We start from the raw sequence: 17,293 nt of genomic DNA, 5'->3' as shown, positions 1-17,293 counted from the left end.
TGGAGCAGGAAGGGATCTGGGAGCCAAGAATGCATAGCCTGGGTATTGGAGCCTCAGCCCTCCTCCTTGCCCAGGCCCTGAGACCATGGCATGACCCTTCCTGTTTTGAGACATCAATTTCCCCATCTTTTCTTTTTTTTCCCCCTGAGGAAGATTCACCCTGAGCTAACATCTGTGCTAATCTTCCTCTGCTTTATATGTGGGTCGCTGCCACAGCACAGCTGACAAGTGGTGTAGGTCCACGCCCAGGACCCAAAGCAGAATTCAACCACTATGCTATGGACCCAGCCCCTCAATGTCCCCATCTTAAAAGTGGAAAGTTGGTCAGAATGGGTTCCTCTAAGGGGAAGTTCCAGGGCCAAGCTGGAGTCTGGGCAGAACCTCCCCACGCTCCCACCACCTGCTCTGTGAGGTCACAGTGCCCACAGCCTCGCTTGACCCGGGCAGATTCCATGCACCTTCCAGAGAACGCTAGGAGGTGGCAGCAGCCACGTCCCCCTCACCAACTCCCAGCGAGTCCCCCCCACGATTCCCCCGTCCTCGAGAAGGAAATTGATGCCACGGCACTCAAGGAGCCCCAGGGACCTGGGTGACCCACCCGAAGATGTGGCCCACACCTGCAGAGATGCCAGGCCCAGGAGGTGAGGACAGCAGCCCCTCCCTCTGCCTGGCCCTTTGTGGCTGACGAAACGCTGCCCCCCGCCCTCTCCTTGGAGGTGAGCGGGCACCTTCCAGAGGCAGCAACTGAGGTCAGAGAGATTTGACAGGGGCCTTCCTAAAGTCTCCCGGCCCGGAAGTCATCCTTTCAGCACGTGTTTATTGAGCAACAACTGTGCACTAGGCACTGAGCAGAGTTTGGGGAGCACAGTTGTTGCACCAGACAGACAGAGGTGCTCCTGCCCCCCTGGGGCTCACATCTAGTGAGGGAGACAGGCATCTCCGCCATCGATCTGTAGGAGGCCTCTGGTCACAGGCAATGGAAGTTCCAGCTCGAAATGATGCCTCGCTCTGGGCCCCTAGGCAGGATGGACATCCAAAGAGGGCATATAAAACAATCCACTGGGGTGAGGGGAGAGATTATTAAAACTTCAGTATATATTTTTCAGTCGATCCTCTTTTAATTTATATTCCTCAGGAATGTATAGATAAGTTTGTACCTTTGAATGGGTAAACAGTGTATCAGCACACTTGGATATATATATGGTATTATATATAATTTCTTAATAAATAAACATAGCATAAATACATTGAGAGGTATAATAAAAAATGTTTGGAGACCATTGCCTTAAGAAATATAGAAAATTTGTTGTCCCTTATACCAAGAGGTCCCAAGATGTGGGTGGCTCCAGAGCACGTTAATTCCACGGTTCTGCAATGTCACTTAAGACCCAGGTTCCTGCCATCTTCTTGCTCTTCCTTTGGCCTCATCTCACAATCACAAGATGGCCGCCACAGTTCCAGGCACCATGCAGAAGCATGGCTGTATAGGGTGGAAGGAGAGTGGGCCTGGCTTCCTGTGGGTCTCATTTTAACAACGAGAAAACCTTTCCCCCAGTCCTAGACCCCTGTACCCTCCCCCACCCCCTGCCCCTCACCCCTGCAGACTTCCCCATCCTTGAGCCAACCACAGCCAGGGGACTGGAGCATCACAACAGGCTTAGACCAATCAGGATTGTCTAAAATCATGGAAGGTAGGCACAGACAAGGGACCAAAATCAGCCTTCTGCCAGCAAGGGGAGGGAGTGGCTTTTGGGTGACAGCCACCTGTGACTGCCACAGCAAACTGAATCCTTTCCTCAAAATAGACTTGGATTTGGGGTCAGCCAGACCTGGGCCTATCCCCAGTTCACAGGTCTTGGGCTGCTGGTCTTGGGCAAATTTATCTACAGCTCAGTTTCTCAGCCTGGAGCTTGGGGACACCACGTTCCCCGTCAATTGTAAAATGCGATTGTGAATCTTGCCATCCCAGGGTCCTCCAACGAGGCAGGAACACCTGCAGGACGCCAGAGGAGCCCTCGCCAAACAGAAGTGAGCAGGGAGGGGAGAGGCGAGCCCTGGGATCTTCACGGGCAGCAAGGGGCTGAGGCTCAGAGACGTCAGATGGGTAACCCAGGGCCACCAGGCAAGGGGCTGGGCAGGAGCCAGGGATGCCTGGCACGAAGCTCTGGGTGCTCCCAGGTGTTTGCTGGCACCATGTCCCAGAGGCTGGCAGTGAGTGACAGCCCTGTGCTCTCTGCAGATGACTCCTTCCTGCTGCCCATCCGCATCAACGCCACAGCCCCGGGCCTGACTCAGTGCATGCTGGGATGTATGTGTATGTATATATTGAAGAGCTGTCTTGGCCATCAACAGGGGCCTGGGGAGAGGGCCCAGCCTCAGGCCGGGCTGGGTCTGTGGGGAAAGGCCTGTGCTGGGCTGCAGGGAAGGGAGGGAGCTGCAGGTGGAGCTCTGGAGATCTTCCCATCAGAGATGTCAGGGCCTCCTTCCAGCCAGGATCTCTTTAACAGGTGGAGAGAGGCAGTAGGAGGAAGATGCTGTTTGGAGGGGAGCTGGGTACCACCCTCCCCTGCTCTGCCACCAGCCTGGCCACTGGGGTCAGAGAGGTCACGGGAATGGTTTGGGGCAACTCACCCTCACTTCAGGGACATGGATCTGACCACGGCCTAAACATCAGTCTTTTACTTCTATGTTGCTCCACCCCCCCGCCCCCGCACTTATTCATCCTCTCTGTCATTTATCCAACCATCTGTCCACGTATCCATCTGTTGTAATATCCGTGCATCCCGTTAGTTCGTCCATCCATCCGTTCACTGAGTCAGCCATCAATTCACCCATAGCTTTATTTGTTAATGTTCACATCCATCCCATCATCAACCCATCCATCCCTCTATCCATCCTCTCATTCTCCCACCCTCTCATCCATCTTCCTAGTCATCCAGCTTCCAAGCCATTCATTCTCTTACCCATTCTTCCATGCACCCATGAATCCTCCCACTCAGCCATCCCGAACCCCTACTTTTGACCTAGCTCCATGCTGGGCAACACTGGGCACCAGGGATAAGCCAGACGAGGACCTTGCCCTTGAGAAGTTCCCAGTGTCTGGGAATGGGCATTAGCACATCCCAGACTTTTCATGCTCCTGAGTCACTATTAAGTATCAATTAACTGCCAGTTGCAAGTAGTGCTCACCTGTAGGACCCATGCTCACTCCAAACGGCTCTTACCCATAAGCAGAGCAAGGGGCTGTCCTGGGCTCCACTAGCAAATTGATAGGGTCTCCCAGCAACAGAGTCTCACTCCCTGCAAGTGCTTGTAGGATAAGAATGAGGGTACAACTACCCACTGCTCTCCTGTCTCCTCCACAGCCTGGATCACCTGCCTGGCCTGCTTCCTGAGGACTCAGGCCCACCAAGTCCTGTTCAACACCTGCAGGTGAGCAGGGACAGGTGAGGGGAGGGTGATGGGGGCTGGGACCATGCAGCTGGTGACCATGGTAGCCCCCTCACTGGTTTAGACCTCCCTTTGATCACCAGATGAGTTACCCCAAACCTTGCTTTTACTAGATCCCCTCACCCCAGAACCCACTGTGGCTCCCCATTGCTCCAGCACCTGAGCTTGCAGCCCTCTGGAATCCTGCCCCACCCTTCCTTTCCAAGCTGCCCTCATTCTGCTTCCTGCTGTGGGCCCATTGGCTCAGCAAGGCTAGGGTTCTCCCTCCCTGGATCCCCCATTCCTATTCCCACCTCCACCCCTTTGTACACGCTGTTCTTCTGCCTGAATGCCTGTCCACCCTTTCTCTTTACCCTTCCCGACCAAGCAAATGCCTGTGAATTCCTGCAGAGCTTTCCAACTCATTCATTCACTTAAAGTTTACATTCTAAACATTTCCTGAATGCCTGCTCTGGGCTCAGCCTTGGCCCCCACCACCCACGAGCTCCCAGTGGCAAAGGCAGACACCAAAAAGTGCCAAGCTGGGAGTGTTGACTCTGAAGGTCGTAGGAGGAGGGGACATTTGAGCTAAACCCTAAAGGATGCATTCACCAGGAGAGAAGAGGGGAGGGGACAAACAGTGTGTAGATGGAGAAAGGGAGTGAGGAGGACCAGTGACCACTCTGAGCTGATCCCTGATGGCCCCAAGTGCTGGGGTAAGAGCTTTCTCTCCTCTGGGACACTGTGGAGCCACAGAACATGGTCAGCATCTTGGCGAGGTGTCACTGCCCAGAGAGGGACATGTCCTTCAGGGTGGGAGAGAGGAGAGGGCCAGGCCAGGATTTGCCAGCCTGTACAAAGCCCTGCCTTGCCTGGACCACTGCTTCTCTGTCTTCCAGATGCAAGCTGCTCTTCCAGAAGCTCATGGAAAAGACAGGTGTCCTGGTCCTCTGTGTTTTTGGTGCGTCTCCAGGGCCCTGCCCCATCCCAGGTGGAGGTACCCCTGGGCTCTCGCCCATCCTGGCACTGATCCTGCGACCCTGGGCAAGACACTGCCCCTCTATGAGCCTCAGTTCCCCCATCTGTCTAATGAGTGTTGCTGTGAGGATTAAATGAAATGACGGCCAGGAAAAATTTTTGAAAGCTAAGAAAAGCTTTGAAAACTGCAAAGCTCTCCCCAAACCATGTTGTGATAATTATTACTACCTCTTTCTGGGCTTCTGTGGCTTCCTTCCAGCCACCAGCGCCGCCTCCCACATCACAGCTTTACTTTCTCAAAGGACTCTCCTCCCTCCACTCAAGTGTACTCACCGGGGGTGATGCTAGGAAATTAGGGATTCCTAGGAAACTTAGCCCAGCAAATAAGCCTTTTTAAAATCACGGCTTTATTGAGATATAATTCACATACCATAAAGATCACCATTTTAAAGTGTATAATTCAGCAGTTTTTAGTATATTCACAAAGTTGTCCATCCGTCACCACCATCAAATTCCAGAATCTTCATTACCCCAAAAAGAAACTCCCCAGTCCCTGGCAGTCATTCCCCATTCCCCCCCGCCCAGATCTAGGCAACCACTAATCTATTTTCTGTCTCTATGGATTTGCCTGTTCTGGACATTTCATATAAATGGAATCATGTAATACGTGGTCTTTGTGGCTTCTTTCACTTAACGTAATATTTTCAAATTCATCGATGTTGCAGTATACATCAGCATTTCTTTCCTTTTTATGGCTGAAATTATCCCATTGTATGGTTATGCCACATTTTGTTTATCCATTCATCAGTTGATACATATTAGGGTTGTTTCTGCTTTTTGGCTATTATTAATAATGCCGCTATGAACATTTCTATTAAATTTTTGTGTGGACGCGTGTTTTCAATTCTCTTGGGTATATATCTAGGCATAGAGTTGCCAAGTCCTATGATAACTCTATGTTTAACTATCTGAGGAATTGTCAAACTTTTTTCCAAAGCATTTTACATTCACCATTTTACATTCCTACCAGTAATGTGCAAGGGTCCCAGTTTCTCCACATCCTCACCAACACTTGTTGTAATCAGTCTTATTTTAGCCATCCCAGTGGGGGTGAAGTGGTATCTCATTGTGGCTTTTATCTCATTTCCCTGGTGAATAATGATGTTGAGCATATTTTCACGTGCTTATTGGCCATTTGTGTATCTTCTTTGGAGAAAAGGCTGTTCAGATCTTTGCCCATTTTTAAATTGAGTGGTCTTTTTATTAATGTTATAAAAGTTCCTTATATAGTCTGGATACAAATCTCCTATCAGATATATGATTTGCAAATATTTTCTCTCATTCTTTCGGTTGTCTTTTCTCTTTCCTGATGGTGTCCTTTGCAGCACAAAATTTTTAAATTTTGATGAAGTCTAAGTTATCTAATTTATGTTTTCTTTCATCATTTTTGCTTTTGGTGTCACATCTAAGAAACCATTGCCTAACCCAAGGCCATGAAGATCTACTCCAAACTCCCATGTTTTCTTCTAAGATTTTTATAGTTTTAACCCTTACATTTAGGTCCATGATGCATTTTTTAGTTAATTTTTGCATATGGTGTGAGGTAAGGATCCAACTTCATTTTTTTAAATATAAACAACCAGCTGTTCCAGTACCATTTATTGAAAAGACTAGTCTTTCCCTGATTTAATTCTCTGGCACCCTTATTGAAAATCAGTTGACCATAAGTGTGAGGGCTGCTTTTTGGACTCTCAATTCTGTTCCATTGATATATGTGTTGATGTGTTTGCCAGTACCACCCTGGACTGATTGCTGTAGCTTTGTAGTAAGTTTTGAAATCTAGAAGTGTGCGTCCTCCAGCTTTGTTCTTTTTAAGATTGTTTTGACTATTATGGGTCCCTTATGGTTCAATATGAATTTTAGGGTCAACTTTTCCATTTCTGCAAAAAAAGGCCATTGGGATTTTGATAGGGATTGCATTGATATGTAGATGAATTTGGGGATTAGTGTCACCTTAACAATATTAATGGATCTTCCAATCCATGAACGTGGGCTGTCTTTCCATTATTGATAGGTATCTCTATGTCTTCGTTCTTTCAATGATGTTGTGGAGTGCAAGTTTTGCACTTCTTTTGTTAAATTTATTCCTAAGTATTTTATTCTTTGAGATGCTATTGTAAATGGAATTGTTTTCTTAATTTCATTTTCAGATGATTCATTGCTGGTGTTAAGAATTGTAATTGATTTCTGTATACTGATCTTGTATCCTGCAAACTTGAAGAACTTATTTATTATTTCTGACATTGCGCGAGACATCCAGTCTAGATACTTTAGGATTCTATATGCAAGATCGTGTCATCTGCCTCTTTTTTCTTGACTAATTAGCCTGGCTAGAACCTCCAGGACAACGTTTAATAGAAATGGCAAGAGCAGACACCCTTGTCTTGTTCTCAATCTTAGGAAGAACGCATGCAGCCTTTCACCCCTAAGTATGATGTTAGCTGTGGATTTTTCATAAACGGCCTCTATCAAATTGAGGAAGCTCTGTTCTATTCCTGATTTGTTGAGTGTTTTGTCAGGAGTAACAGGTTTTAAAGGCTTTTAATGATGGCTTCAAAGGTGGGATTTCAGGCAGCACGGAGATCATAAAATACAGCGGAGACCACCCCCTTTTCTTCTCTTTGCCAATTATCCCCAGCAGGATTGGGACAGGGAGGGAGAGGAAACATGGATTATTCAGTTTATGCGAGACACTTTGCATACATGAGATCTTTCCATTGTGAAGTGGATACTACCGTTACGCCCATTTTACAGAGGAGGAAACTGAGGCCTAGCGGGATTAAGTAACCTCTGCTAACGTTGCACTGTGCTGGTAGGTGGCAATGCCGGCACATGACTTAACTCCAGAGCCTAAGCCCTGAACCTTTCATCTTAAACGGCTCCTTCTCACTCTCTCGGCCCCGCAGGATTCTGGGTGTTTTCAGTGCACTTACCATCCCAAGTGCAAGTCTGGCAGGTGAGTGTGCTCTCTTCAGGCCCCACCACTGACTGGCCTCACCCCAACCAGTCAATGTTGTCTCCATAAACTCCTCTCATTGTCACCACATCTGGATCCTAATCGGTTCCGGACTCACCCCAGCTCCTAATCGCTGTCTTTGCCATGCCACTAGCCTGGACTCATCTGTCCTGCCAAAATGTGGCTCTCAAAGACCAAATGCAATAGTGCCTCCTCCAGGCACAGTGAGGACAGAGAACACGTTTCTCTCTCTACTCAAGGTAGTTTGCTCTTCTGCTCAAATGAGCTGAGACTATTTGCTTTGTGGTTCCTGGGGAGGAAGGAGGAGCAAATCAGTGGCCAGAGCTCCCTGTCTGAGGACAGCAAAGAGTCTCCAAAGCCTAGGGAGAAAGGGGATCTGATGGGTCTGTCCCTCCCTCTCCTCTTCTCCCCTTATGAACTCCTTCATCTCCTTCAAGATCCAGCTAAAATCTCACCAGCTCCAGAAACACTCAGGGATGGGTGGGCACATTCCCCTCTCTCTTCCCACAATTGTCTGCAATCATGAATGCAATCTTCTGCAGTTATGACTACTTCCCAAGCTGTACTGGGACCCCTTGAAGGCAAACCTCATTCTAGCAATATCCACCTCAGGGCCAGGCACAGGATTGCCACTATCAATGCTGGATGACTGGAAGGCCAGATGGGAGTGTGAATGGAGGGAGAATGGACGGAAGGGTGGAAGTGATGGATGTAGGAATGGGGGGAAATGGATGAGGGATAGATGGATGGACAAATGACAGAGTGTATGGATGAGAGAATGGATGGATGGGAGGGCAGATGGGATATATGAGTGGGTAAATGGATGGACAAGTGGATGGTTGAATGGGAGGGTAGATAGATGGGAGGGTGGATGGATTGATGAGAGGGTTGATGGGTAAGGTAAAGTAGGTGGGTGGGAGGGTAGATGGATGAGGAAGGTTGGATAAATAGAGGAATAAATGGATGGGAAAGGGTGGAAGGATGGGATAGTGGAGGGGTAGGAGGATAGATGAATGGGGAGGTAGATGGCTGGATAAAAAAGAGGGTAAATTGGATTTTGGATAGATGGTAGATGGGTGCGTGGATAGAACTGCAAATAGGAGGGGAGATGAATGGATGGATTTATGACTGTGGGAGACTAGATGGATGAAACTCTATTGGGCCAAGATTAGGCCATCTGAAGGCGATCCCTTGCTTTCCTCAACACCCTACCAGGATGACAGCATATCTACTCCACTGCAGAGCTTGAGGTAAGACAAATCTGCCAAATAGTCCTATTATCACCTAAAAACCAGAGCTATAGCCAGGACCTGGTATGTACTGACTAAGAATGTGGGCTCGGCAGTCAGACCAACCTGCATTTTAATCCAGCTCCCATACATCCTACCTGGTTAACTTTATGCAAATTCACTTCACCACTCTTGGCCTTTGACTCCTCATTTATGAGATAAGGCATAACACCTACCTCCCCTGGATAATTATGAGTATTAAAGAAGATGTAAACTGTCTTAAATAGTTCCTGGCCCATAGTTAGCACTCAGCAAATAGTAGCTGAGAAGACATTTTAACCAATAAGATACCACCTGGTGGCAACATCCTTATTGCAGACAAAATACTCAGGAATGTTCAGAAGGAATGAGCTGGGTTTAAGGATATTCCAAACAGGAGGAAGAGCACAAGCAATGCTTTAGAGATAAGAACCTGCTGAGTAGGCCCAGGAGTGTGGGAAAATGTGAAGCCAGTTCTCTGTGGGCTGACTGGCAAAGGCAGAAGCTGGGGGTAACAATAGCAGCATCACAAATCAGTCAGTCCATGTTCTCACTCCTTCCTCATTAGGATGTACCAGGAGAAGGTGCGACATCACACTGGGGAAATCCAGGACCTCCGAGGTAGCATGAACCAGCTCATTGCCAAGCTCCAGGAGATGGAAGCCATGTCAGATGAGGTGAGATGCTGGCCATGTGGCCCCCAAACACCTAACTTCTCTCTATGTTTGATGCCCTGTGTTCTATACCCAAAATTTGGGTAGAGCACATCCCCAATAACTTCCTGGAAAAGAGTGACATAAGAGGTATCTTTATTTTTTAGAACTTGCACGTTTGAAAATGTCTTTGTTCTACCCTGGCACTTGATGATAGTTTGGCTGGGTATAGAATGCTAGATAGGAAATAGTTTCCTCTGAGGATTTTGAAGAAAGTCCACTATTCTGTTCTAGTTTAAATTGTTGCTGTTGAGAAGTCTAACGGCGCCCTTATTATTGGTCCTTTGAGTGTGGTCTGTTTTTTATTCCTGGGAGTCTGTAGTATACTCTTTTTGTCCCCACTGTTCTGCACTTAACCTTCTTGAGGGGTTGCTGAGCTTATTGAATCTATGGGTTGATGTTTTTCAATAATTTTGGAAAATTCTAAGCTATTATCTCTTATAAGATTCCTTTTTCCCCATTATCTGTCTCCTCTCCTGGAACAGCAGTTACATCTATGTGAGATCTTTAGAGTGTGTTCCACGTAATTCCTATGCTGTTACCTGGTTTGTTTTTCATTCTTTTTCTCTATGTGCCTGTTTAGATATTTTCTATTCACACTTCTTCAGGTTCACTAATACTCCTGTATTCTCTTCTGTCCAATCTACTGTTAAATCTTTCCATTAACTTCTTAATCTCATATACTACATTGTTTAGTTCTAGAATATACATTTGATTCTTTTTCATAGATTTTAAGTCTATTGTGGAACTCTACAACATTTTATCTGTCTTGTCCATCTTTTCCTTTATTTTATTTAACGTATTGGTCGTGATTATATTAAAAATCCTTATCTACTAAATCTACTATCTGGATCCTCTACGGTCTCTTTCTATTTCTGTCTTTTCTTTGGAATCATATCATATGGTCTTACCTCTTCATGTCTAGTAATTTTTTAGTGTTATCTGAACATTGTAGAGAAAAGAACTGTAGACACTCCAGATAATTATAACTTCTACCAGAGAGAGCTCCCCCTTCCTTTGTAAGGAAGATGAAGTACACTGATCACTTCTATGTAGATGTGCTTTGAGCTGGTTCTGACCTGGATGGCAATTTTTATCAGAGGTTTTCAGGTTAACCCTTTAGCCTCTTGCCTGTGCATCTTCAAAAATTTGGTAAATGTCTTGATGGAAAAGATTGACCACATGTTTGCAGCCTCTCAAGTCCCAGTTACGTCTCCCAGCCCTGCATGAGCGCAAAATCTCTGACCCCAGGGGCAGCCTTCTTGGCCGGGGGCAAGCTTGCATTCTCAGCCTCTAATTGGCCCATCCTTGGTTTGGTGCCCCCAGGGGAAGTGCAGCTGTAGCTACTCAGCACTGATCCAGCACTTCTTCTCGGACAGCTGTTCTCCAAGTGTGATCACCATACGGGCAGTATCAACATTACCTGGGAAAATGTTAGAAATTTAACTTAATGGACCCCACCCAGAACTACTGAATCATACACTTTGAAGATGGGAACCAACCATATGTGTTTCAGCAAGCCCTCCAGGTGATTCTGACACATACTAAGGAGAACCACTGTTCTAAGGCTTGACTCTCATGCTTGTTTTGTTTGGGGCCCGCTCCCTCAGAGGGACTTGGTTTCCTAAGCATTGTGAGGCTGGGAAGTTTTACTTTGCCTTTCAGGAGCTTTCAAAGCAGCTCTTTATCTTCTTACGTAGTCTTAAGTTTCAGTTAACATCTTATGGAGGAAACTGACCATATTTGAGGTCCCTCAAGTCCCCAGTTTCTTCCCTTTAGCCCTTGTGGCTGTTAAAAACGTTGCTGTTTTCTCTTTCACCAGTAGCAGCCCCTTCTCTGGCCTGTGCCCAGAGCCTCAGCCCACACCCAGAATCATCAAATGCTCCCAAGGGTTAAAAAAATTGTCAGCACATTTCAGAATCATTCTCCCCTCTCTAGACTTTTCGTCCATCTGGTCCTTGTTGCTTCCATAGCTCAGTGATGACTTTAGAATAGGATTTAGTAAACTCTCTGGCTTTTTGCAGTTGTTTTCAGTGGGGTCATTGGTCCTCTGCAGCTCACTGCATCTTACATGGAAGCCCTATGTCTTGACCTTGCATCTGAAATGTCATGATAATATGCCGATGGGCTGGCCGCCCCTGGGGCCCTTTCAATCTGGAAACTCATGTCCTTTAGTCCCAGGACTTAATGTTCTTCAATCACGTGATTAGATGGGTTTCTTTCCCCCAGCTCTGGCTGCTCTGCTCTCATTTTTGAAACTCCTATTATTTGAATGTCAAACTCCTGAACTAATCCTCTGGGTTTTTTTCCTTTTCTCCCCATTTTCCTCTCTTCGTCCTTTTGTTCCACAGTTGGGAAAACATTCTCAACTTTATCTTCCAAAACTTCTACTGAGTTTTTTCATTTCCACTAACATAGTCTGAATTCCTAAGAATTTTCTTTTTTTTGTGTGCTCTGGGTGTTCCTTTCCACAGAATTCTATTCTTGTTCATGGATGCAATATCTTTCCTTACCTTTTGGAGCTCAGCCAGGTCATCAACCTCTTTGAGCCTCAGTTTCCACATCAACAAATTAGAGTCATAATCACTGCCCTGGAACACCCTGGCTATTGTTCTAGTTCCTACTGCTGCATCACCAGCCATCCCAAAACTTAGTGATGCAAAACAACCATTGATTACACTCAGAGATTCTGTGGACCAGGAATTCATACAGGCCACAGTAGGGATGGTCTGTCACTGCTCCATGATGTCTGGGGCCTCAGCTGGGAAGACTTGAAGGCTGGGGGTGACTCGACAGCTGGGATTGGAATCATCTGGAGGTGTCCTCACTGACGTGTCTGGAGGTTAATGCTGGCTGTCAGCTGGGAGCTCAGAGCTGTGGACAAAGGCACCCACATGTGGCCTCTCCACGTAGTAGGGGCTTCCTCACAACATGGCGGCTGGCTTCCAAGAATGAGAGTCCCCAGAGAACCAGGCAGTGCCGTATCACCTTTGAGGACTTTGCCCAGAAGTCACACAGCATCCCTTGTGCCATAGTCACAGGCCCGCTCAGACTGATGGGGAGAGAAGAGCGTCAAAGTCACATTGAAAGTAGAGCATGGAGTAGGAGACCTTGTCATAGCCATTTTTGGAAAATATGACCTGCCACAGCTGTGAGGAGTCCAATAAAAATAACAGCCGGCATTTACCGAGCACCGCCTGTGCTCGGTGCTGGGCAGCAGACCACAGCGGCTGAGAGCATGAACTCCGGAACTGAACTCCCTGCTCTGCCTCTAACCTGCTGTGTGACCTTGGACAAGTTTCCCTTCTGTGACTCAGTATTCTCATCTTTAAAATGGGGATGATGATAGTCCATACCTCCTAGGGTTGCTGCGAAGGGATAAGAGTGAACACAAGTGGAGCCGAGGACAGTCCTGGCACACAGGAGCGGCTTTGCAAGTCTTAGCTCTAATCCTCACAACAGTGGGAGGGAGACGTGACTATCGTCCCCGTCTTACAGACAAGGAAATCGAGTCAGAGGGGAGTCACCCCCCCCAGAGCCCCACAGCAGCAAAGGTCCGTCTGACTCCAGGCCCCTTGCTCGTAACTTCACTGAGAGCCCTGGTCCCACGGGTGACACCCTGTCACAGTGGATATGAAGCACTGAGTAAACCCGGTGGGTGGGGTGGGAGCGGCACTGGGTCCCTTGGGCTTCCTCACAGTGTAGTGACTGGTGGTCCTGTGCATGGACCAGCCACGGCTTCCACAGGCTGGGGTAAGCAGTTAGGGACAAGAGGGTGCCCCGCAGCCACCTGTCACCTGGTGTGAACACACGTGTGCACGGTGATCTGTAAGAATGTACCAGGGCACAGCTTGTGTCTTCTGCCTTTTCAGCAAAAAATGGCCCAGAAAATAATGAAGATGATACAAGGAGATTACATCGAAAAGCCGGACTTTGCCCTAAAGTCTATAGGTAAGTGACTCCCCAGTCACCCACTGGCCCACCTCAAGTTCCTCAGAAACTTCAGAGGGTAGATTCCCCTTCTGGTCCGGTGCACCCTCGGCTGCCGGGAAGTTCGTCCTCGGAGCTGACCTCTGCTCCGCAGCTGATTTCCTTACTGCAGATTCTGTTTTCTCTAACGGGGGCTGGGATGCACAGGGAGAGGTGGGACAAGGACATGCCAATCCCAGGCCCTCCACTGACCCTCCACCCACCCACCCGCCGTCCTCCAGACCCAGAGGTCAGCAGGGCTGGCCCTGTGCCGGGCGGAGGAGACTGACCAGTAAGCAAACCAACAGGCCCCATAACAATCGGGAATCGGTGCTTCAGAAAAGTAAGGCACGTGGCTGGGATAGAGGCGACCCGGGCAGCAGCGTGGGGAGGACGCTTGGGTTGAGACCCGGTGAGGAGGGAGCCGCCGTGAAGGTGCCCCTGTGAGGGTGAGGACGGAGCGGGAGTGAGACAGGGACCCAGGGAGGAGGCGAGGTGGGCTGACCCGGCGCCCCATCTGCTTAACGAGATGTGGGGTCAGAGGCTGTCAGCTCAGCCTCTCAGGGCCAGAGCCCCTCCTCTGTGAAACGGGTACAGAAACGGCCCTAGCAGTCACACCGAGGCCGACATAAGGGAGCGCTCGCTCCGCGCAGGCACTGCTGGAAAACGCTTCAGTGCATTAACTCATTTCAACCTCACAACCGCCCTGGGAAGTGGATGCGATCATTCGTACTATTATTGTTACTGTTATGACTCCCATTTCTCAGTGGGGAACACTGAGGGCCAGAGAGGGCCAATGACTCGTCCGCAGCGCTCGCCCGGCACGTAGTCCGCGCCCCATCAGTGCGGTTCCCCTCCTCCAGGCAGCAGCCTGGACTGCTCGGCTGACGCCCGCCTCCTCCCACGCAGGGGCCTCCATCGACTTCGAGCAAACGTCAGCCACGTACAACCACGACAAGGCTCGCTCCTACTGGAACTGGATCCGGCTGTGGAACTACGCGCAGCCGCCGGACGTGATCCTGGAGGCAGGGGGAAGGGCGGGCCGCGGGCGGAGCGGCAGGGGTGTGGCTGGGGGTCTGCGGGTGGGCGCTCAGGGCAGAGGTCTGAGTGAGAGCAAAGGGAGTCGGGTGTGGGGCGGGGTAGGGGTGGGAGCGGGAGACAGGGCGGGGCAGGGGGCGGAGGAAGTGTGGGGGGCGGTGGGGAGAAGTCAGGCGGCAAGGGCAGGAGGGGAGGACAGCAGGGACCACCTGGGGCTGGGCAGAAACAGGGGACAGGCACAGGGACGGGCACGGGGCAGGGATGGCCTGCTTTGGCACTGGAAGGGCACCTCCCCGACGCAGCCCTGGAGACCCGACAGTCAGGGAACCCTCGGCCCCAGCAGGACCCAGCCCTCAGAGCTGAGGGGAAGACTCATCCTTGCTTCCGGAAGTCAGGGGCGCTTCCTGGAGGTGGTGGCGCGAGAGCCAGGCTTTGTAGACAGGAAGGACCCGTCTCATCCAGAAGGCCGAGGAGGTCTAGGGGGGCCAGGGCAGGATGAGGAACCTGCCCTCCCCCACCCACCCAGCACGGCCCCCCTTGCACCTGCCCCTTCCAGCCCAACGTGACACCTGGCAACTGCTGGGCTTTCTCGGGTGACCGTGGCCAGGTGACCATCCAGCTGGCCCAGAAGGTCTACCTGAGCAACCTGACGCTGCAGCACATCCCCAGGACTATCTCCCTGTCGGGCAGCCTGGACACGGCACCCAAGGACTTCGTCATCTACGTGAGCGCCCCGGCAGGGCCGTGCTTAGCTAAGGGGACAGCCTCGTCGTGGCGGGGCTACAGGCACTGTGACAAAATGTCAGTACAACTCATGCAGGCCAGAGGGGCTGGATGAGGCTTTGTTAAGACTGGGAATGGCCAGGGCCAGGGATAGCAGATAAACGGATAAACCGCTTCTCTGTTTCAACCCAAGCTTTTCAGAGCCTATGTAATCTTCAGAGACCCTTGAGCCCCCATTTTACCGATAAGGAAGCTGAGGTCCAGAGAAGGGTCAGGGAAACACCCAAATCCTACAAGTCAATGGCAAAGTTAGAAGTGGACCCTCAGCCTTCTGACTCCCAGTCCCAGGCTCTTTCCTATCCATTACTCTGTGCTGTGATGGAACGGTGCCCAAAGAGGTAGGGAGGTGCCCATCCTGGGAGGTGTGCAAGTGCAGAGGGGAGACACCCACTGCAGGCCCTGCCTGCACCTGATGCTTCCTCCTTGGCTCTGATTCTGCAGGGCATGGAAGGCTCCCCCCGGGAAGAGGTGTTCCTGGGGGCGTTCCAGTTTCAGCCAGAAAACATCATTCAGACGTTCCAGCTCCAGGTACCTGAGAAACGCTGCCCATGCTGAGCACCTGCTGAATGCACACTGTGTGCAGGGCTTTACCCAGGGGACCCCACTTCATCCCCCAACAGCCCCAGGAGGAGCACAATTGTCACTAACCCACTTGACAGATGAGAAAACTGAGGCTCAGGGTGATGGACCTGCTGCCCAGGGCTGAGAGAGGACCCTGAGGAGATCCATCCGGCCTCTGGCAGTCCCCCATCTTCCCGGACCTCCCAGGAGCCCTCCACGGCATCTCCTCCTGGGGAGAGCAGATGTTGAACGGGACAGGCCCAGTGGGCCAGGGATGCAGGGATGCTGGTCTCCACACTGGAGGCCCCATCATCAGCACCTGGTCCAACCTAAAACGAAGACCAGGAGTTGAGGACAGAAGCAAGACAGGAGAGGTGGTTGCCGGAACACCCCTGAGACGTGGTGGCATGTCTAGGCTTGAGTATCAGGCCGACAGTGGCCTGAATCCTGACCCAACCACAAATTCTGTGTGATCTGGGGCCATGCCCTGCCTCTTTGGGCCTCAGTTTCCTCTTCTGTTAATCCCTGGGAGGTTAAGACCATCCAGGAGACCTTGAAGGCCAAAGCCCCGCTTGTGGCACTGGGCAGGGAGCATAAAAACACGGGCTCCATCCCCTTTCGAGGAGCAGGGAGGGGGAGGCCGTACTTAGGGAGCATCCACTGTGTGCAGCCCCAAGCTCTCCTTTCATGCTCACAGCAACCCCGGGAAGTAGATATTACCACTGCCATCTCACAGAGGGGGAAACTGAAGCCCAGAGAGGGGCAGTAGTCTGCCTAGGGTCCCACAGCACATACATGCCAGGGCCCTAATGCTGGGACCCCCTTCCCAGTCGCAGCATGTCTGTGCTTCCAGCCTCAGCATCTCCCATCCTAGCCCCAGAGTATCAACTTGCTATGTGGCGTTGGGACAGTCCAGTCCCTTCTCTGAGCCTCAGTTTCCCCACCTGTGAAATGGGTCCCTTCCACTCAGAAACGCCCCTCTGGACAGGCCGAGTGGAGGCCTCTAGGTGAGCTGCCCCATGTCTGCGACTCTCTTCCAGAACCAGCCTGCTCGGACTTTCGACGCAGTCAAGGTGAAGATATCAAGCAACTGGGGGAACCCGCGCTTCACCTGCCTGTACCGCGTGCGAGTGCACGGCTCTGTGACGCCCCCCAGAGAGCAGCCCAGCTAGAGCCCCTGCCCCGGGAGAGATTAAAGTTTATTCTTCACGCCCCGGCCCGAGTCTGTGTGTCTTTGGCCCCAAAGAGTGCAGGTGGGCTAGCATTTGACAGCTGAGCAATTAGGCATCACAATGATTGATGCTGGGCGCCCTGGCGCCCTCACAGCAGCCCCATGAGGCCCCATTTCACAAGGGACAGTGAAGGCTACAAGCAACAGGATGACTCACCAGAGGTCCCAGCCAGCAAAGGGCAGCACCAGGATTCAAACCCAGGCAGTCTGACTGGCTTCCAGTTGAGCTCTGCCCCGACCCAGGTATAGCCTTGGGCAAGACCCCGCCCTCTCAGGGTCTCAGTCT

At 50.4% G+C, this 17,293-nt stretch overlaps 1 protein-coding gene across 2 annotated transcripts; it reads left to right on the top strand.

Annotated features, from left to right (window-relative positions):
• Positions 1-438: 438 nt before the first annotated feature.
• On the top strand, positions 439-16,986 carry SUN5 (Sad1 and UNC84 domain containing 5). 2 transcript variants are annotated; one of them, XM_070589123.1, is made up of 13 exons: positions 439-641; positions 1,970-2,028; positions 2,240-2,314; positions 3,366-3,432; positions 4,329-4,390; positions 7,374-7,423; positions 8,660-8,694; positions 9,281-9,389; positions 13,298-13,376; positions 14,304-14,419; positions 14,989-15,156; positions 15,657-15,743; positions 16,817-16,986. In XM_070589123.1, exons 1-13 carry the CDS (start codon positions 556-558, stop codon positions 16,946-16,948), a joined length of 1,125 nt encoding a protein of 374 aa, XP_070445224.1. In that variant the 5' UTR covers positions 439-555; the 3' UTR covers positions 16,949-16,986. The 2 variants fall into 2 exon arrangements, with proteins under 2 accessions (XP_070445224.1, XP_070445225.1); XM_070589124.1 differs by having other exon boundaries at positions 448-641; positions 2,240-2,308.
• Positions 16,987-17,293: the final 307 nt, after the last annotated feature.

Source organism: Equus przewalskii, chromosome 21, assembly GCF_037783145.1.
Source record: "Equus przewalskii isolate Varuska chromosome 21, EquPr2, whole genome shotgun sequence".
Lineage (NCBI taxonomy): Eukaryota > Metazoa > Chordata > Mammalia > Perissodactyla > Equidae > Equus > Equus przewalskii.
Note: the sequence above shows the minus strand (reverse complement) of the source record. Positions and strands in the feature narration are given on the sequence as shown.